General features: G+C 39.3%; 1 protein-coding gene across 7 annotated transcripts in view; it reads right to left on the bottom strand.

Annotated features, from left to right (window-relative positions):
- Positions 1-22,968, bottom strand: part of MIPOL1 (mirror-image polydactyly 1) — a 274,230-nt gene that overhangs the window by 24,640 nt on the left and 226,622 nt on the right. For all 7 annotated transcript variants that reach the window (XM_032789975.2, XM_032789977.2, XM_075065527.1 and 4 more), the window contains one exon: positions 9,082-9,312. In XM_032789975.2, the coding sequence (XP_032645866.1) occupies positions 9,082-9,312 (231 nt within the window). The remainder of the gene's footprint in view (positions 1-9,081; positions 9,313-22,968) is intronic.

Below are 22,968 nucleotides of genomic sequence, written 5' to 3'. Positions count from 1 at the left end.
CAAGTAACAGCTCCATCACACACTGGCGGGACTGAAAACTTCCTCAAACCTCCCCTTCCCTGAAAAGATACATCATAATATCAAAACAAAACAACCTGCCTCTAAGTTAAATCACCACCTATTGCTGGAGGTGCTAGCTACATTGATCATACAATATACATAATCTGCTTTTAACAACTGCATTCTTTCAAGACACCAGTCCTCACCTAGCATTTTCTCCCTAGCAGATCCTACGCAATAACTTTTGATCAATTATGAAACTACATAAGGTTGTTAATTTTCAATACTGTCAGTATTATACTAATCTTATCAATCACAGACCTTCCACAGAGCCATACACTACTGACACTGGATATCAGCTCTATTATCTTTGAAAACAGTGGAAAGTTTGTAGAACCTCTCCAGTCTTTACTCAGTCATCTATTTTAGCTAGTTTTTTGAGTATAGACTATCTGTTTAACTATGAACTATGGGTCAGAGCCTCAGTTGGGTAAATCAGCATAGCTCTGCTTAATAAAGCTAGGCCTATTTACACCAGTTGTCCCTATATTTATATTCTTCCATAAAATAGCAGGGCTTACTTTATGTTCCAGAACATCAGAATTCATTACAATTACACACAATAATGTTAAAAAACTATCAATTATTTAGCACCAGTACAAACTTTCACTGACACAGAATTATAGCACTCTTCTTTAAGATCAAACCCACTTTTGACATTATGGGCCAAATTCTTTGCTGGCATAAATGGGTGAAACTCCATTAAAATGAATGGAGCTGCACCCATTTACTCCATTAGATAATTTGGTTCTATTATCCCCCAAATCCTGTTTTATAATTAAAGGGAAGAATCCAGTCTAAACTTAATAAAAGAATTTGAACATGTAATCATTCAACATATAACTAAACTAACAGGAACAAACTAAATGTTGTGAATGCGGCAAAACAGAGATAATTATTGGTGATATTTAAAGTAAAGCCAGCTGAGTTCTCCAATACTGGGTGATTTCTCCAAAACAAATAGCTTTTATTCTCCATGAATGTACAACTTGTTTCTTTTGTGCAATGCTTCTGCTTGTAATTTTTAATTAGCTAGACCCATCCTTATCTTTGAAGAATGACTGAAGACATACATGCCACCACATATACTTCAACTAAATATATTCAGGTATGATTTTTATAGGGAGATAACTAGTTAATAGCATTTACACGGAAGAAAAAGAATCAATCAGCATAATAATCGTGAAATCTAGTTTTTATCTGTTTCCTGTTTAACTGAAGTTGTACTCTACAGAATATAATCTGTACATTAAAGACATCATGCTCGCAGTTAAAAATCTCAAAAGACTTTAGACCTACAAATAAAAGATACTTATTTTATCCTTTTCTGAGACACTGACCTGTATCCTCATTTAAAAATGAACACCACATCTTTATGTTATTAAATCTTTGTTTTGATCTGTTAGTATTCATCAAAGTGCCATTTTATAAAACCCCACACTGAATAGGCAAGGCTGGAGGTAACCATCTGCAGCTTTAGAGTCTGCGTTTGAATTGATGAAAAGAGCTTTGTGTTTTCATTGCCAAGTTTGATTCTTCCAGTCATTAGGCATTCCCCTCAGATCACATCAATGAAGCGGACTCTCTTACACCCATGTGTTAAATTCTCTTCTCCTCATGGTTTCCTTTGCCAGCTATACTCCAGAAAGACTACTGGGTTTTAGCCACATTCTTCTCACAGCTGTGTTAAAAAAGAGCATCAGAGCTTCTTCCCAAAACCCATATGTGTATCTGGTCAGTCCCCTGTCTGGGGGTCACCTCACATTGTGGTGTGATTATTCAAAGATTCATTCTTGTTCTTGAACTGCACTGCTCAGATCATTCTGAGAAAGATTAGACCCTCCAGTGGGCACTAGAGAACGTCTTGGACATTGATGTGAAATGCACACAACTCCTATATTCAGAAGGCAGATTAGTTTTACTTTCAGAGGCAGAGAAGTCTACCGTTTATTAAAAGTTCAGTCCTCATTTCTTTTCATTTTCACATTCTTTTCACATGTTAAATGCCAGTATAAAACAAAAAGAGAAATATTCATTTTTGTGTGTCTCATTAATGGATATGTTTGTCATGCAAAGCAAAGAAACAAAACAAAGTTTTATAGTAAAATACCTGAAAGCATAAAGAGCTTGCACACCAGAAATGCAATGGGAAAATGCAGGACTGTGCAAAATGGATATGTTTCATTAACAGTAAGAGTTATGCTGGCAAGGAACATGCAGGAATTCTCATTCTGTTTTACACTAAAAAAAAAAAATCACCAAAAAGTTAGGCAAATCACTGGTAAGATTAAATACATCTTGTGTAGGGTACTGTAAGTCCCTTTGCTGAAATTACCTAATGCTATATGATGTACTTTAATTTTGTCTTGAATTTTTTTCCAATTTAAAAGCAGAAACAGGTTTTTTTGTTTTTTTTTAAGAAAAGAACTGAGCTTCAATAAACAATTACAGATAAAACAACTAAGAGTGTTATCACTTTTATATTTTCTTAGTTCATTAAGAAAACTAACTTGGCAAAATGTATCTACAAGCATTTATCACAGTTGGTGTTTATTTTCTTAGATTTATATTTTAACAGCCAACGTGAATTTCCATTCTAGTTGTAGGTATATCATTTCAGTTATATGTGTAGAAATATTCTGTGTGCGCACACCCACGCACACACACAGAGTCAGATCTTACTGATCTATCCAGTGTCATTAAATTACTCTTTTACCAATAAAAACCCGTAATTAAAATCTCAAACACTTAAATTCACATTATCATCAAGACTTATGTTATAGAAATGGAGATCTTCCCAGGGAAAATATATCATAACCACATCAGTCTTTACTGATCAATTATTAACAATGGTTATTATTAACACTATATTAGGACTATATTATTAACACTATATTAGGATCTCTTCCTGCTTTTAGTGAACTCGACTGCCACTGCCAATCCCCAGCAGTTCCACCAGGGAGGACCATTTTAAAATCCACCCTGAGCTTCATATGATCCAGGTTGGCAGGGGCACTAATTAATTCACAGCATCTTCCAGCTGGCTTCGCCCCACCTCCTCCAAGTCAACCCCACCTTCCTTTTGGGGCTGCAACAGCTGGGCCCACCAGCACAGCAAATTTCTAGGGGCCTTCTGCCTATGTGCCACCACTTCAGGTGAATTTATGCCACTGCCCCAAATGCTGTGTTGATCAAAATGAAATAAAAATTTTTTTATAGAAAATTATATTTATTTTTACAGTCTGGTAATTACATATACTGTTGTAGACAGTTTTAAATATTATTTAAGTCCCTAAGCAGAGCAGGGAAAAGAACAAACTTGTTGGTTTGCTGGCTATTCTAAAAAAATTGGTAAAAATTCATTTGGGGTTGAACCAAAAACAATTTTTTTTAAATTGTTGGCAAAACCAAAAGTTGAATTTTTTGCTTTGTTTTGAATCAAATAAAACCTTTAGTTCTACCCAGAAATAAAATGCTTCATTTAGAAAATTTAACATTTTTAATTAAAGAAAATTAAAGGCTGTTTTGAAATGAAAGGACATTTGAATTAAAAAATAAAACCTTTCTGTTTTGAAAATGTCAAAGTTAAACAGATTTTTTTAAAAAGGTTTTTCCTCCCCAATGGAAACAATCTGGAGAAATTGACACAAATTTGCAAAATGTTTCGGTGTTGCCAAATCTGTTTTTTTTTTTTTTTACCAAGAACAACTTTGATCTAAAAATTCTGCCCAGCTCTCTGCATAATAGATCTTATCTATTAACTTAATATTTACTTTATTTCATATTATATATATGTTTGTGTATATATATATTGCTATTTATATACTGCAATACATTGAAAAAAAAAGTGAGAATTTCATTCTACCTAAGTATAAAACTGTACTTTGTTATATCCAAGTTTGCAATAAGCAAATTCCACTGTATCCCCCTTCTGGCTCATAGCTGCTGCTTCAGATGGGGTGGAATCCAGGAACTTTTTAGATGCTTTGTGTCCTATGCCAAAGGACAGAGCACTAATTTATGTGGGATATTAAATTGAAAGAACAACAATTACAGGTAAGTAACTTAATATATACACAAATGAATTAAACCCAATAGTGCCACCTTCGATGGAGAAATGAAAGCTACGTGTTTTCTAAATTGCTGACATAACATATATTGTAAGAATTAAGATTTATTTTAAAATCTTAATTTCTTTATACATTCTTCAGTAATGTCAAAGAACCGATCATCTAAAGTGTGGTATATGGTAGTAAAGGACATTAAGAAAGAAAGATTTGCTTGCGAGACTTGATTTTGACTTCTATTAATGATGTGACCTCTGAATTACACGCTTCCTTAATCAAGCTCATGATTATTTCCCTTTTAACTGTAAGTCCATTACTAAACTACATTATTAAATAACACTGAAAAATATAAAATAACTTAGCACATCACCAGAAAATACTTCCCTCACAAATCAGAATTACACTTTGTTTTGGCAGTTTTTAAAGATGTTATGGAGAAGAAAAGGTAAGCCTAGACTTTGAATTCTCAATAGGGCTATGAAGTTTAGTTTCATATTTTAAATAAAAATAAAAATCTCAATAGGATAATGATAAAAAATAAAGACTAATATAGCAAAAAGCCTCCCAGCTGGTTTTAAAACTGTCAGTCCTTTTTGCAATGTAGAACATCCTACATATTAAAAAAAAAAGTAAAGCTAACAAACTAGTTCCTGCCTAATTGCCAAACACCAATTTGAATGAAGCAGTTGAGGTTACAAAGAAATTGTGAATTCTCAGCCTGGTTTCCCTGCTGATGAGCAGGAACTGTCTGTGTAGTTCTCCCAGAGGTGTCAGTGGAATCTCTATAGTGTCACACAAGGGTTCTTAGCTCAGAGTAAACACGCTTTCCACAAACTCAGCTGCTTAATCTGTTTGCAGGTTGAATTATAGGATGGGGGTGGATGACTGGGTGCTGGGAAGATGCACTGAGCATTTCCACAGTTTCTTGATAAAAAGGGCATGCTATTGTCATCAAAAGACTTCAACCAACTGTTTAATTTTGCTAGAGGACTGATTTTAGCAATAATGAAACTAACCTGACAGAAATTTTCCCAAGTAGTTATGCATGTTAAATTGAATGAATTCTTTTCATTATGGCAGTGCATTACACCACTATAGTTAAGTTGTGTCTGCACTTCTCTTACAACCACTCTGATTTCAGGGGATTAAAATATGACTGAAAAATATTATCTGGGACAAATATTGGACTATAAATTCCTAGTTTACAAATAACAAGTGTTTTTTAAACTAAAATGAAAAACAATAACATGACAGCTTTAAAGTTATACTAGTGCAAAGAAAGGTTTAATAGATGTCAGGACATGGACCATGAGTCCTCCAAGTTCTATACAGCACTGAGCACAGTGTTGACACTGAACAAATAATATACTTTGTTTACATTAATTTCTCAAAAATGATATTAAAAAGCAACTCCAGCATATGTACCATATCTATTTTTCATACGTTTATTTTAATTATGCATGTTTTATATATATAAAAGATTAACTCAACAAGGAAAAAAACTTATTGGTTGCCTGAAATGAATTATGGACTAATTTCTGGTTGCTATGTGGGTATATTACACACACTAGGAAACTTGTTGGCAGATGTGGAACAAACAGGGGGAAATGTTCCCTGATTCAGGGACCACCACCTAAAAAAGTGAAGAGAGTTCATTTTGGAGCCCCCAGCTGTCATATGGGTGCGAGCTGGGCCAAGAAATTTAAAGATATGGTCTGCACATTTGCCCTGATCCAGCAATGAGAATTATGGGCAAAGAACTTACAGGTACAATAAATAACAAGGCAACTCTTAGGATTTTGTCTGTATATACAGTATATAGCACTTGACCTATGTTTTGACTTCAGGACATTAACATTGATCAAGAAAGTAATAAGATGGAACAAAATAGATCACATCTTTCTTCAGAGGAGGTGGGTGAATGTACTTCACTGAGAAATAATAATATCTTCAGAGAACAACAGTTTAATCCCCTTTGATTTCAATGAGAGCAAGACTAAATTTGGAGTCTTCACACTGGAGACTATAAAGTCAGAAATTTAGAATTAACATGCACATATTCCTCAACAGTATACTGTATTCTTTCTGTCTGTGTGAGTTATTTCTCACAAGGTTGAAAGCGTCTGTTAGAGGAGCATTTATGGCAACAGGTTGGGTAGTGTATAATCTTGCAATTTGTGAAACATATACTAAGACAAATATTAGGACTATATACAAATGGTCTAATTTAAATTCACAAGCTGAGTTTGACTTGCAGTGGCTATAATAACTCTATGTAAATGAATTTAAAGCAGACTACAAAGTAATATCTTTGTTTTATCATCTAGTTATTAACCAATATTCAACTATTGCTCGTAATTATCCAGATAACTGTCATTATGACTGTAAGATCTCATAGGTGAAATCCTGGCTCCATTGAAGCAAATGGGAGGCTTGCCATTGACTTCAGTGGAGCCAGGTTTTCATCTAGAGTGTTGTACACTGACTGTCACTAAGGTATATTTCATATTCAACTTTCACTATATAAGATTGTTTGATCAATTATGATGTGTTTCCTCTCTAAAAGCCTGCTATATGGAGCAAAGAATTGTGTGTGAACTAACTAGTACATTGTTAAAAGGAAACATAATGGACTTCAACACAGCTGAACTCCAGGGTTCAGAGTTTAGTAGCCTTCTAACAAGAAGTCTTATGTTATGAAGCACTGTCATTTACCTGAACACAGGGTCCAATCCAATGTGCACTGAAGTCGACATGAGTCTTCCCATTCATTTCAATTGGATTTGGACCAGACTCAAACACCTGGCCTGAAACGTACCAGGTATGAACCAGACAAAAACTGATATATATGTACATTGCAAATATTCTCACATGTAACTATAAATTGTTGTAGGCAGTGTTGTAGCCACATTGGTCCCAGGATATTAGAGAGACAAGGAGGATGAGGTAATATCTTTCATGGCACCAGTTTCTGTCGGTGAAGAGCTCTGTGGAAGCTCAAAAGCTTGTCTCTCTCACCAACAGAAGTTGGTCCCATAAAAGATATTACCTCACCCACATTGTCTCATGTAGCTATAAAGGCAAATATAATACTGCAGCAGGGATCCCGTGTGTTCCAAGAAACTGAAAACCATTCCAACCTAACAGAAAATACTTTAAAGACTCTTGGATATGTATAAAAGCAGTGCCCGTATGACATTAAGGAAAGCACATCATGAATCCTACTATTTCCTTACAATGCTCTTGAAATAATCAGCATCTAGAAACCTTTAACACTTGTAGCCATGGATGTCAGAGTTCTGGCATGAGAGGATTTAATTTTGCTCAGTCACTTCTCCAAAATGATCTGTCTCAGACTGAAGAGTGGTTTTACAAAACTCAAAGACAAGTTTCTTAGAATCTAGAGAGCATAAAACACTATGGGCCTGATCAATGGTTGCTGGATTTGGGCCAATTGGAGCAGGCAAATCCCATTCAGCTCAACATCTCAGTTTCTTTTAAAACATAGTCACTTTTCAAAATATGACAATGTAAAATTGGCTTTGTGAGTTTCCATGTTCATTGTCTCTTATTGACTTTCACATACATCTGCTAAATTTAGAAGTGATGTTGCCCTGGATAACTCTGAACACTCACTCTGCGATCTGAAAATCAAGTTGTGTTCACCTTTCTAGTTTGTGCTACAGCATCATAAAAATACTACATGCAGGGCCATCCTGAGAGAGGTGTGTGGCCCAGCACAAATCAGCCTCCCCATTGGTCTCCTTGCCGTCCGCCCGGTGCCGCTTGCCTCCTCACCCCCCCCCCCCCCCCGGCCCCTGCTCTCCTTGTTTCCATCTGCCTACCCACCACTCGCCTCCTCACTCGCCTGCCCGCTGCTCTACTCCCCAGCCACCTGCCTTCTCCTCACTCCACTTCCGCCTGCCTCTCAGCAACCCGTTCATCTCCTCACCCTGCTCGCCCGCCCACCTCCTGCCTCATCTCCACACCCACCTCTTCACCTGACTATTGGGACAAATGGCGGCCCGATCGTACATCGGTTGGGATGCGGGACAAAGGGATAAATATCGGGACAGTCCCGATTATATCGAAGTGCGGGGCCCTCCAAAGTGCAGGGCCTGGTGCGGTCGCCCCAATTCACCCTACCTGAGGGACGACTCTGACTACATGAACTCTGACTCTAGCTCGTAGTCTGGCTATGCTGGTAGAAGGACAGAAGACACTGGATGTGGTTTAATTAGGCTGCAACTTTATTCTTAAATGTCTGGGAGTACCTGGCAGATAGATGTGTACAGTACAGGTAATTCCATTTCATGTTTTCCCCCAAATAAGCCACTCCCCCACCCAACCTGCTGTGGGGAAGGCAAAAAATCCCATTCTGGCGGTGAGGGAAAAATTCATTCCCAGCCCCCCGAGAAAGGAGAACTAGCACAGTGCCTATAGAGAATCTCAACAAAACCCAGTATTTCACCACTTCCATGGGTGGGAGAGTGGGCGCTGCTCTGTCTGGTCCAGGTAAAAGAGGGTTTTTTCTGCACTGGCATGGACTTATATAGTCCCCCCTCTCTTCTGGTCACATGAAGGTGGTTGGGTCAGTGCTCCCATGCTAACTTAGTCCACAGCTGCCGCAGAAAGTCACTCCCTGGCTCTCTAGCCCTTAAAGGGGCACACACATTTTCCAACAAGCCAAACAACAACCCCTACCCCTTAACGAGCAGTGAGGTCATTCTCCCAGAGGTGGGTTGGTTATACAGCACTAAGGCAGTAGTAGTGTTTTGTCACTAACGCAACAGAAGTGACTCTTGACTATACAACAAGAAGCCAATCTGTGAGTAAGACGAAGCCACTTTTAAACAGCCACTTTTGTGACAACCACACTGTAAACATCAGGAGGAATAACGTTTCATTCGGCTGTCAAATGACATTCTTCCAAATGTAAAGACAACTGACTTACGTTTGAACTTTTTCTTTGGCCTCCTGTGAAGCTTCTAGAGCTTGCTGAAGCTTTAATTCCATGTTTATTCGCTCTGTTAGGGCTTGCTGCAGTTGGGTAGCTAGCTGCTCATTTTGGCGATGTGTGATGGTTACAATATCCTCGCTGCTTTTCAGTGCATCTTCATATGTACTAAGAGTACAGTTAAACTGATCCTTAAGACTCACTTCTTGGGACAGAGATTTGTGTAAACTGGGAAAACAAAAATATACATTTTATTGACTCACAATATAAGCTTTGAGTTTGAACTGCAAGAATACCACACTTAAATGATATAAATGTGTTTAAAAATATTACACATATATCAGTATCAACTAATTCTGGAGCAAGATCTTTATTATATAACAAAATAAGAAGACTGGAAATGTAGAGATGTAATACTGAGCTGAAAAATCTCTTCAAGGAACATATAAACTAAAAACATCTTCTGTACACTTCTTTTCAAGCGTACAGAAGATATTTAAAAATTCCAAAAGAAAACAAGAGTGAAAAACTCAGATTAAAAAAAAAAAGAATACATCCCAAAATTAACTCTTTAAAAATAAAATCCGTGCCACATTTAAGCATAATTTTTCTATAGGTTGTATGATAAAGTTGGATGTGTGATTTACAAGAAATTGAATTAATCACCATGAATTATTGAGTGTGCAATGAAAGATTCAGCTGTTTTCTCATTAAATATTGAAATAAGTGAGTAGAACGAAACAGAGGGATAGAGTCTGATGCCCTTAACTCATTTTGGACAGCATGAGTTGACCCACTGTCTTCAATGGGATTACTTGTGAAGTAATCACTCAACATGGGTAAGGATATCAGAATATGGTCCAAAGGGAGTAAAAATACAACTGACTAACTCCATATCAATAGCTCCTTGCATCATGGTAATCACAATTTCTTGCCAAGCCATGCGCAGCCACCATTTTGGATTAATTTATATAACAAGTATATCACCTTTAGCAACTATTTCACATAGAAAAGCCTCTATCAGCCATGGCTATGCATTCACCCACTGTATTTTGACTTTGGGGCTGTATTCATGGAGACATCAAGTCAATAAACCTTCATTGGAAGATCTGGAATACAGTATTCAGCTCCTAAGTACCAGGAAGCTATAGACAGAGTTAAAAAAACAGCAACAAAAGTGACTATATGTACACAGCAAAGAAAAACCTGCAGCTGGCCTGTGCCAGCTGACTTGGGCTTGTGGGGCTGTTTCATTGCTGTATAGACTTCTGGGCTTGGGCGGGAGCCCAAACTCTGGGACCCTCCAACTTCACAGGGTCCTAGAGCCCAGGCTCCAGAAAACTACACAGCAATGAAACAGCCCCGCAGCCTGAGCCCAGCGAGCCTGAGTTGGCTGACACGGGTCAGCTGCGGGTTTCTAATTGCTGCATAGACTTACCTAACGGGTTGAAGGGACTGATTTACACGAAAAGATTAAAAGAACAACATATGTGTAGAGTGATTAATAACTAAGGGCTTGTCTATGTAGCGATTTAGTGTGCAACAAGCCAGGGCGTGAATCTACAGTGCACTAGCTTGCTGAGCACTAACTGGCCATGTGAACCCTGCAACCATGTACTAAAAGTTTCATAGTGTGCTTTGATGTACTCTCATTTCAAATGCTGAATAGCGAACATCCCTGCAATGACCAGGTGATGGACTAGCCAGTAGGTCTGCTCCATTTCTATTTTCCATTATTTTATCATTCACCTGTGTGTGAAATGGGACCAAAAGTAGAGGAAATTCAGGGAGCATATTTATAACAAAGGTGGTAGAAATAAAAATGTTATAATGAGTAGGCAGTTTATATCATAGTTTAGGGTACTTCAGAACTACTGCCTGTATACTAGAAACTAATGAAAGATGTTACCGTATTGATGAATATGACTTGAAGTCATGTCTGAATGATGACTGTGAGAATATTAACCATTCTTTAAAGTGTATTGTCCTAGTCTCCTATCTGAAATGCAGAGTGAATAAAACATGCCAGCCAAACTTTTCATCCAGGGTGTTTGTATGCAGTGGCATATTTATTTTCCTTTCCTTTTGTTAAAACATTTATACAGAAAACATCCCCCCGTCAAGCTATATAGGGAAATCACATACAAATTAAAATATAATATACATGCATAAGTAAAATATGGATGAATTAATAGAAATCTAAAAGTTAAAGGTTAGAACATAGGTATGTCATTACACCTAGCATCTGAGGTTGTTTGAAAATGCTGTGAAGCACCTATTCAATTAAATCACAACATTTTAAATATATCCATAATTCATGAAGGGACATGACAAATCCACAGAGAAGAGGCATTAAAAAAATAAAATCATATTAGTAGCTGCATATAAAATATATTGACTGATGTTTTATTCTAGTGGGCAACTACTGAGAACTACTAGAAAAAGTAAACAACATCATTTGGAAGTAGTGCTAAAAGCAGCAAACTGAGGATGCTATTGCTCATTTTTATACTCCTTGGCCAAGATTTTCAAAAATGAAGCCTAAAGTTAAGCCCCTCAGAGTATGTCTACTCTGCAATTAGACACCTGTGGCTGGCCTGTGCCAGGTGACTCGGACTCACAGGGCTCACATTAAAGGGCTGTGATAGATGTTTGCAGCCCAAGCTCTAGGACCCTCCCACCTTCCAGGGTCCTAGAGCCCAGGCTCCAGCACAAGCTTTGATGTCCACACTGCAATTAAACAGCCCTTTAGCTGGCATGGGCCAGACATGGGTTTTTAACTGCACTGCATCATAGACTTTAAGGTCAGAAGTGACCATTATGATCACTAGTCTGACCTCCTGTAGACCACTGCAGACATACCTTAAGTCAGTATTTAAGTACCTAAACAAGTGACCTGATTTCAAAAAGTGCTGAACATTCAACCTTCCCCATCACCTTAAATGGGAGAGAATGTTTTTTTCAGCACTCGTGAAAGTCAAGCCATTTATTTACATACTTGAATATAGACTTGGGAGCCTAATTTTAGACATCCATTTTGAAAATATTGGCCCTGAGCAATACTGTGTCTAATGTTCACTGCTACACACCTCACTGCAGAAGTGATTGCTTTTCAGTCATGGATAAAGTGATTCTGATGCGCTATGTACTGTAAGCCAGTCTAAGATCCTTCTAGATGAAAGCCCTATTGTGTGTAAATGTAAGTTATTTTCATTACCACCATTTTTTTCAGGCAAACATGATCACAAAATTTCTCTCTGTATGTGTTTTGTTAAAACCTCTTCTCCTTAGGACGATGAGTCAGGAGTAAGGCCCTGCGGCTGTGCCTGCTCTGTACTCCTGATGCCCTAACAAGCCCCCTAGGTTGCTTGATGGACCATGCTGCCTGATTAGCTTAGGAAGCTAGCATGTCAGCTCTTAAGCCCAGAAGCAGCAGTAGCTTGCTGGCTGCTCACTGCACACACCCACGGACTACCTGTGCTCATGTCTCTGTAAGCCCTGCTCCTGCTTTGCTTCTCCCTGGCTCCAGCCCAGATCCTGCCCTGCACCTAGTCTTATTCCTGTCCTGACCCAGCCTTGCTCCTGCCTGAGAACCAGCCCTGCTCCTGCTTTCTTTGATTCCTGTAATCCGTTCCCACCCTCAGCTCTGACTCTTGACTTCGACTCTGTCTCGGCTCTTGGCTCTGGCATTCAGCCTCTGATTTCAACTCTGACCCTCAGCCCTGGGTTCCTGGTTCTGACCCTGTCTTGATCCGTGGCTCTGACTTTCGGACTCCAACCACGAGGACTGACTTCCGCTCTGACCACTAGGCTTGACCACCTACGACCTGGTCCACTGACACAATGGCACATGCTCATCCTCTTCCAACAATTATGTATTTACTGATAGAAGTATTTATTTCTTTATAATTTTAGAGGAAAATGGATCCCAAGTAAACCATTTTGATGTATGGACCCATGATATATGGGAGGCCTAGGTTGAAGAACAATCCATTTCAACACCCAAATTGTATGAGGGTGAGGAAGGTTGAAAGGTTTCTGCCTCTTGGGTTGCTGTAGTACATACACCTATCAATTTCCTGGCTGATCTTGGATGTGATGGCTTCAAATAATAGACCGGTCTGAACTGTGTCCAGGTAGGGAGAGGTGTGTGTCGAAAGCAGTTGTATGTCACCTATGTACTCCCCCAACCACCTACACAGCTGAGGGTTATTCAGCCCTCAGTGTTACAGCATCATCACGACTATTCTAACTTACACCAGCTAAAACAGTCTCCTACAGGCTATATCATTGGCGGGGACCGCCGGAGTACAGCAGTGCTCAGGTCATGTCTTTTCCCATCTCACCAAGCATACTTCTGTCACACTCACTATTTGTTTATAGAGTGTCTTGCACAAAGGGGTTCTGATCTATGTCTGGGCCTCCTAAATGTTATCATAATCATCATTATCACTCCCATAACCGCATTGTTCATTGGGGCACCATCACTGATGAGCAATCAACCAATTGTCTCCACCACTTGAGTCTCTGTGATGTCCATTCCCGTCCACTCTTTTATGTGTCAATCCATCTCTTCTTCTGTCTACCTCTTCTTCTCTTCCCCTGTACTGTCTTTTGGAGGATGATCTTGGATAGGCCAGATGATCTTGTTACTTGACTGTACCACTTCAGCTTGGACTTCTTCATGGTCCTCAAGAGGTCTTCATATGACCCAGTCCATTGGGTGATCATGTTGCGGATCTCTTCATTAGTGATGTCGTCGAAGTAGGAGATTCCCAGGATTTTGCGGAAGCATCTCATCTCTACTACCTGTATTTTCCGTTCAAATTCTGCTGTAAGGGTCCATGTCTCGCACGCATACAGACAAATGGAGATGACCAATGTGTCCAACAGTTTCAGTCTGGATTCCACTGAGATGTTCTTATTTCTCCCAAATTGGCTTTAGCTTTGCCACTGCTGCTGTTGTCTGCACAGTTTTTGCCCGAATTTCTGTCTTGGATCCTTCATTAGGGATGATTGCCCTCAAATTCTTGAACTGTTTCACTGTCTCCAGCTCGTGTCCACTGACAGTGATATGTGAGTGATCCCATCACGTTTATTTGTCACCAGCTTGGTTTTCTCTGCACTGATTTCCATGCCATATTTTGTGGAGGTTTCATGCAATTGTTTCACAAGGTTTGTAAGTTCACCTTTGCCACCTGCCAGGCCATCAATGTCATTAGTGAACCGAAGATTTAAGATTGTTCGTCCCCCAACGCTGACTTCTAGGGCATCAGTCATCATGCACTCCAAGTAGATGTTGTATAGTGTGGGTGAAAGAAGGCAGCCTTGCCAGACTCCAACGGTGTTGCAAAACCACTCTCCTATTGTGCCATTGACGAGAACTGCACTGCTGGCCTTGTCATACAGTTGTTTAATGTTATCATAAAATAAAATAAAAAATAAAACAAATATGACATTTTGGGGAATCTTTACCTGCCCATACAGGGGAGATTTAGGGCACTTTTGCATGGCTGTTTAATGGCCAACTATCTAGCCCTATATCTATGCTACATCAATGCATTACCTTTGTCTTATTGGTTGCTCTATTTGGCTACATTCATGAAACCTGAGATCTCAGTATCTTTTTTAGTCTTGATAACATTTTTGAATTTTGAACTTTGTGAAGAGAGTCCTGAATCACTTGAGATAACAAGTGATTAGGTAAGGTAGGATCTTAGGAGCTGATGCAATAGTATCCCAAAGAGAGTTAAGTCTCTGATAATTTCTTTGTAACAGATTTCTTCAGGCCTACAAGGCACATGCATCTGAGCTATTTTTGCTGCAAAAGAGGGTGCAAAAAGGGTCAAATTTGGATTATTAAATGTAAGCACATTTAATTGAAAGTCCAGCAGCAGCCATTAAACAACCACTAGAATGGACTCCTCTGTGGTAGGTGAGTATCTTGGAGTCTGCTATTGTATGGTTTCCTCCACAATTACGTGAGTTAAGGTCACATTAACAGTCTGACCAACACTGAAAAGAACACCTTGGATACTAGTTCTAGTCAACTGCTCTTCAGTGGGTCAAACCTTCTGTTCCTGAGCAAGCTCACAAAGAAACTAGCCAACGGCCATTTTCAAGCTTATCTAATTGAAGCGAATATTCTAGACCTGGCATAATCTGAATTCAGGCCAGGACATGGAATCAAAACTGCATTAGTGGTACTGGTGGATGATCTGCTGTCAATGGATAGATGGCAGATAACTAGTCTCGTCCTTCTGGACCTCTCTGCAGCATTCAACACTCTGGAGGGGGTCCAGAGTAATGCACTAAAAATTATTTGATTCCTTCTTACAGGGCCGCTTCCAATGAGTCATGATGAGAAAAATGCACCTCCACTACTAGACCCCTCACTCGTGGAATTTCACTAAGAATTCTCTCTCCGGTCCTAATCAACATCCATATGCAGCCACTAGGTGAAATAGTGAAATGAGAGACTCAGGTGCCAGCAATATGGAAATAAGATACAGCTCTATCTATCTTTCACCACATACAAACCACACGATTACCACCAAGATCACTCTGTGCTTGGAAAAGATCCGCTCATGGATAAAGAACAGCTGACTGAAATTGAATCTCATGAAGATGGAGGTGATGCTGATAGGCAGAGGAAAGCATCTGAAGAGTTTACAAACCATGGTTCAGTCTTCTTCGGTTGAAGGTACACAGCCACAACTGGTACGTTCTGTAAACAGTTTGGGCGTGCTCCTGGATTCCTCACTGACATTAAGTTTTCACACAGAAGTAATTGTTAATGATACTTTCTACCACCTCCACTTGGCTAGGAGACTCCATCCAATCCTGGAAAACTACTTTTATTCATGCCTGACTACCGCAATGCAATATATCTGTACATGACTCCTTCAGCACATAGGAAATTCCAACTAGTACAGAATACTGGCACATCTTCTCAGCAACTTATTGCAAGCTCATCAGACTTGTCCTTTGCTCCCCCTACAGTGGCTTCCTGTAGGATATCAAAGGTTTTGGTCCTTGTCGTCAAGGTGCTCAATGGCCTGGGTCCAGGGTATTTAAAAGATTGGTTAAGGTTCTGGGAGGAAGACTGTAATCAACAACTTCATTCCGCTGTCACATGGGAACTTTCTGCAATAGAGGCAAAGCTTGCCTGTGAAGGAGACAAAGCTTTCTCAAAGGGGCTAATTGCACACTATGGAATGCACGCCACAAGAACAGAGGATTATCACAAACTCACCACCTAATGTTCTAAGTGCTAGGCACTTTTCTTTGACCTTGCCTTTTCCAGTAATATATACACGTTCATCTGTTGCTATATATTATATAAAAATATCCAAAACAAAATGCTTGACTGAACATGCTTCTAACCCCAGGAACAGGACAAGAGAACGAACACGTGACAGTGTTGGTCACACTGCTTAATGTACTACTTGGAGACGCTTGGATACTATGGTGATGAGTGCAGTATAAGCACCTATATAGAACAGAACAGGATATTCTGGATTTGCTGCCTTAATTCTGAATTCTCCTCTGTGTGTGTGTTTAGATTAGTGATATATTTTTTAAAGATATCCAAATACATGTACTTGTTATTTGCAATGCACACTCATTCAGATGTTCTAATGTTTCTTTGCTTCCACATTTGTGGATTTGGTTTTCAAATTAGTGCAACTCCAATTGTTGTGAGTGTGCACTGTTACTTATTACATTATACACCTACATATTTCTGTGAATAATCTGAATGCTTCTGTTGAGCTTTGATATAGAACTGGCTGTTCATAAGGTTCATAAGAAGCAAAGTATACAGGATTTTGTACAGAGTCAAGGTGGGTGAGTCAATGCTGTTTATTGGACAAACTTCTGTTGGTGATAAGAGACAAGCTTTTGAGCTTACACAGAGCTATTCACCAACAGAAATGAATCCAATAAAAGATATTACTTCAACCACCTTGTTTCTCTAATATCCTGGGACCAACATAGGTACAACAACAGTAGGGTAGCTGCATACAGCGTTTGGTATAGGCATTCACAAATCTCTGCATCCTTAAAATTCAGACAATCCCAGCATGTTGCAGTCTTGCACCAACCGAGAACAAGATAACTGCAATGGTGGAGTCATGCCCAATCTATAGAAAGTTTACAGAGTTGAGACTGAAGGAACAAAGAGCATGAGGCCAACCATGAATGAGGTTGGAAGATGCAATTTTGAGGGATTTAAGAAGCCTAATTCCTTCCATACTGACTTTTGCCAGAGGAAAAAGACTTGCAAGAGACTGTTCAAGATGGAAGTTCATGCTACGTGCCACCGAGGCTACATTATAGCCATGTGACTCCACTGCTGCTGCATCTTTGAAATATCCCTTCTGACTAGGTAAAATTGATCTTAAATTTGCAGGATAGCTGCATTTTGAATTGTGCCGTCTTTGTTTTATCCCACCATTAAAAGTTATAGAAAAGATTTTACCTATCTTTTATCTACTATTTATTGTCAATTCATGTAGTCTAGTCATCCTTAAATACTTACCAATTGCTTTTGGTAACTAAATAACTTTAACTTAGTATTTGCAATAATCTAATTGTTTAGGTAATGCATCAAATACTGAGGTAACCTTTTCTCTTAATCAAAGGTAGAACTGGCAAGTCATTAAGAGTGACCTCAATATTTAGAGAAAAAAGATCTTTAAGATGTATTCATGTATGAAATCTATCAGACAAAGCTGATTATTTTACACATAAAGGGCTACGTTAACAGCTGCACCAAACCAGAGCTTGGGCTTATTGGGGTCAAATGGACCTCTAAGTGCAAGTTAATTTCTGTTGGCTTGTGGGGGCCACTACATTGGCCTGGTCTACAGTACGAGTGTATATCGAATTTGGGAGCGTTAAACCGCATTAACTCTGCACCTGTCCACACAACGAAGCCCTTTATATCGATATATCGATATAAAGGGCTCTTAATACCGGTATCTGTAATCCTCCCCGATGAGGGGAGTAGTGCTGAAATTGGTATTGCCATTTCAGATTAGGGTTAGTGTGGCCGCAATTGGACGGTATTGGCCTAGAACTATTAGAGGCCAACATAGTGTGGCACTGCCGCCTACATAGGGAAGTCTATGTGGATGGGTGGAGTAAAGCCTGCTACACTAGCTTTATGTCAACTGACAATTTGCCTATGTCAAGGGTTTATAGCAGCACAAATGGATCTGAGGCTGGGTCTGGGGATCTATCCCAAGGGTTTAAAAAGGTTAATTTTTTATGCTTAGTGTGTGTTTCTAACTACATTAGTTTCAAAAGCAGCACGTATTTTTGCTAAAAATTGAGCACAATTTTTTTAAAAACCCTGATTATATACTAAAATATTGCAGCTATTTTTATGCAAATTAAACTTGGTAGAAAATAAAAAATAGTAGATATTATCCTCCTTTATTTATCCTTATTATGAGCCTCATTCTGCAAACTGTTTCTAGCTCATGTGAAGATCAAGCCCCAGAGCTGCATCCTATGAGGTGCTGAATGTGCTGAAAGCCCCTTCAATTCTTACTGACTTCACTGGGTGTTGAGAGTGCTCAGGAAATTGCATGTTTGGACCTTGATTCCCCTGCTGGGTCAGGGCCCAGCACCATGACATAAGTGGTTGCAGGCTTTAATAATCTGTGCTGTTATGGTTGCTTGACTTTACATCAGCAAACATACCTAAGAAAACTAAATGGAAAATATATACATGGAAAATAAGATTTGCTTTTTGTTAGGAGTCACATATAAAAAAAATACAGGGCACAAACAAAAGCAACCCTGACCAGGGCCAGCTCCAGGCACCAGCGAAGGAAGCAGGTGCCTGGGGCGGCCAATGGAAAGGGATGGTGGGTCCTTTTTTAAATAGGAAGAGTCCTCCCTAGAAAAGAATTGTTCGTCTATAGTAGCATATCACTTTGCTCTCTTTGATAAACTGCAAGAATAATAAAGATGAAAGGAACAGGAATACTGCCTCTGAAAACTGAAGTACCCAGTAAAGTGTTCACTCAGTTAAAAGCGATACTTATGATATATCAGCAGTCTGATAACACTGGAACGTATTATAACACAGGCAGAATAGCCTAAAAAACAAGTTCAACTTAATGACCATCCTGTGCTATTTACTTTTATTTTCGTCTCCAGGGAATACTGTTTACCTTGCTTTAAAATTTATATGAGTCATTGTTATGTGCCTTTTTTAATTAGTTTGAAGGAAATAGTCATTTGGGAGAGAGAGCGGAAATCAATTCTGATTCGATATTGGTAGCTACTGTGCAATGTAAACCATGTGTCCTCTCTAATTAAATGTAAACATGTTCAGTTCTAAAGTCCAACAGCGATGACAACAACCACTAGAAAGGATTGCTTAAGCACCGATCAACTGATTCTCCTGAACCTTTTGTTCATACCGTAGGTGTGCTTGTGCAATCTATGGCAGGGTGAATGCCAGTTGTAACTGACTTTATTTTAGGTCATTTTCAGAGAAAAGAATTGACAAGAATGTGGAGTGTTCTGTAATACCCCAAGTTACTCATTAACGATGTCCTTCTGATAGCTAATCAATAGCATCACATGGAGCCAAAAACACTGCACTGAACCGCCCCTCTTCCAAAAGCCAAGTCTTGGCAAATATTTAATGGCAGTAAAGGTGTTTTGACTGTTATCACACTGATATGTTAAAGAACTCTTAAAAGAAACTTTATCTTGCTTCTCTCTGCATAAATAATTTGTTCTGTCACCGTACAGTCCTGATGCAAAAGCACTTACATTAATGCATTTAAATCAGTGCTTTGGAGAGAGAATACTGAGTTTCACTCTGTGTGGTGAAATAATGAAAATAGCTTTGCTGTCACAAAATAACAATGAAAAATCAAAAAGTTTACTTCCTTGGTAAAATGCCAGCTCCAAACACACAGCAAGCAACCCAGCCCTTTATACTTCAGTAGTGAATACTGCACCAGACTTGTTCAAAACCTGTTATACAAGTGCATGCTTGAGGTTCTCTGACAAGGTTTCTCTTGTTATAGAATCTCCACGACCCTCTAGAATCAAAACGGGCCTGGATTTTCATCCCTTATCCAATATAGGGGACAAAAAAATCCAGTTTTAAACAGTTGCTTTAGTTCCTGCATATTTTTATTTCCTATGACCATCCCATACAGACAGTGGCTATGTCCCCCCTGGAACTGGAAACATCCTTAGCCACTGAATTTTATTAAGAGGTCTTCCATTTGTCATGTTTTTCTCTATACAAGCAGCACATATGGAATTTTCAAGCATTTAAGACTTGATACATCAAAATAGAGTATGTGGGCTGACAGGTACATCTTACCCAGTACCCAATTGATTTCAAAGGGGTTGGCACAGGGACACCAATGAAACTAAGTATTAAAATTTAAAAATGCTCTATTTGACAATGAAATTTTCCACAAAAAAATTGTCAGTTTTAAAAAAAATGTGCATGACATTTCATCAGAAGTGCTACTGAAGATAGTATAGGAATTCTTCATTTACAGAAAACTCTTTAATAACAATTTTGATGTTTTCAGGAAAAAAACACCCCAACAATAAGGGTCTGTTCTGAATCCTGCAAAACAAAAATGACTTTGAAATTTTGGCATTTTTCACAATTTCCTCCTGCCATTTTTCACCCAGCTCTATCAGTAAAGTCAAGTCCCTGGAATGGAGCAAGTTCTGATGGTAACCAGGTTGTGTGGACTGCGTCTGAGGGCTTGTCTTCACTACCATGCTACAGCAGCACGGGTGCACTGATGCAGGTGCGCCGATGTAGCACGTCTGATGAAGACGCACTATGTGGATGGGAGAGCACTCTCCCGTCGACGTAATTACTCCACCTCAATGAGAGGCAGAAGCTATGTGGGTGGGAGAGCGTCTCCCACTAACACAGCACAGTGTAGACACCGCTTTAAGTCAATGTAACTTACGTTGCTCAGGGTGTGGCTTTTTCACACCCCTGCACAACATAAATTACATGAACTTAAGTGGTAGTGTAGACAAGCCCTGAGAAAAATCACCTGCACAAAGGCATGCAATGAAGATCAACTGCACTTTAATCTTTATATTTTAATTAGGGCCTGCTCCTGCCAAACCCTTGCTCATAGAAGCCACTTTGTTAAGTGGACATATAGATCTGTGAAACAAAAGACAGTTGAAATGCCAGCTCAAAATGATGAAAAGGAGGGGGAATGCCTGGGAAATCTAATTTGTTGAAAGTCTATTCACCAACGTACCAACCATTACTGAGACAACTGGCAGACTTGTCTGGGCCATCCCCCTGAACACTAACGCATTATTCAAAGACTTGGAGTGGGAGAATGATCTTGTGGTTGAGGCATTGGACTAGGATTCAGAGACTGGGTTTAATTCCTGGTTCTGCCACATGCCTTTTATGTGACCTTGGGCAAGCCACAGCCTCTTTGTGGCTGAGTTTCCCTTCTTCAAATGGGGAATAATACTTCCTTTCTCCCACACTTGACATGACTGGTTTATTTAGATCATAAGCTCTCTGAGACAAGGACTGTCTCTTACTGGGTATATGTACAGTATCTAACATATGAGGGCCCTGATTGTGGCTGGGGCCTTTAGGAGCCACTGTAATACAATTTATTACTAACAACGAGAAGACTTGAGTAAACAAATTCACTGTAGGATCAGGGCCCAAGTGACTCACATGTAGCTTATAGGATATGGACTCAGCCTGCCATTTCTAGAGAAAATCAGAGAAGCAGCAGCAGCAGCAGAAGACTCCAGGAAGTAAGAGCTGGAAAGGGGCCGAAAACAGATTTTGTATCCTGGAGCTTATAAGTCAGTTTCTCTCATTTCTTTTCTCTTCCTTTTTTCCTGCTGAGTCTGACTGCTGAGTGATTTAAATGATGTGGGGAAAAACTTATGCTGTCATGTACTGTAAGTGAGTCTGAGTTAAGAGGAAGACATATTACATGTACTTAATGAGGCAAGAATTCTGATGAAAAACTGCAGGTCGCTTCTCCGTAACTTGTAGGTAAAATATAAATATATAAGGAAGTGTGTTCATTGCTTTAAACCAAATGGCTAATTATTTCTGAGACCATGACAAGGAAGCTGAATATAGGATCCATCTGAAATCCAGCCAATGCAGTGTGCACTGCAGTTCTTTTGGGAGAGGACAAGGGAATAAGCTAAGTATGAACATGACCTAGAATTATATTTTGAATCAGGATTTTGCTTTTTTCTTATTGGAATTATAAAACTGCTCAAGAAGTAGAACTGAAACCATATCACAGGCCACTTGTTTTACTATTATAGCTAAAATAGAAGTAGGAAGACAGGCTTCTTATCAGGCTCATTTGGTTAGACAGAGTTAGAGTTCTCCCTTTTTAAAGAGAAGAACATGGGTCCTCTGCATCTCTATAAAAAATCTGAGGAACCAGCTTTAGCCTATGGAACTCACTGCTGCAAAAGATTCTTGAGGCACATAGCATCTGAAGTCAGACACGCTTGGATAAAATTACAATCTGTTCAGCCTTGTAGGTCCAGGCATTAAAATAAAGGGAAGCAGGAGGAATGGGACAGGCAAAGGCGAGAGGAGTTGAGCACAACCCCTGTCTTTGCTAAAAGCTCTCTTCCTCCCCTTGACTTGCAATCTCCAACATCTCTCCTTTCTCCTTGCCTACAGGGATGAGAGTACCCCATCCTGTTTCAAGCTACTGTAACCACTGTGTAGGTCATTAGTGGATCTCCTTCTGAAGTCAAAGAAAAAGTTTCCCAGCATTATATTGTTATTTATTTGTATTCCCATGGTGGCTAAAAGCCATAGTCAGGATCAGGGGCTCTTTTTGCTGGGCTCTGTGTATA

Source organism: Chelonoidis abingdonii, chromosome 4, assembly GCF_003597395.2.
Source record: "Chelonoidis abingdonii isolate Lonesome George chromosome 4, CheloAbing_2.0, whole genome shotgun sequence".
Lineage (NCBI taxonomy): Eukaryota > Metazoa > Chordata > Testudines > Testudinidae > Chelonoidis > Chelonoidis abingdonii.
This window is presented reverse-complemented; position numbering and strand designations above follow the sequence as displayed.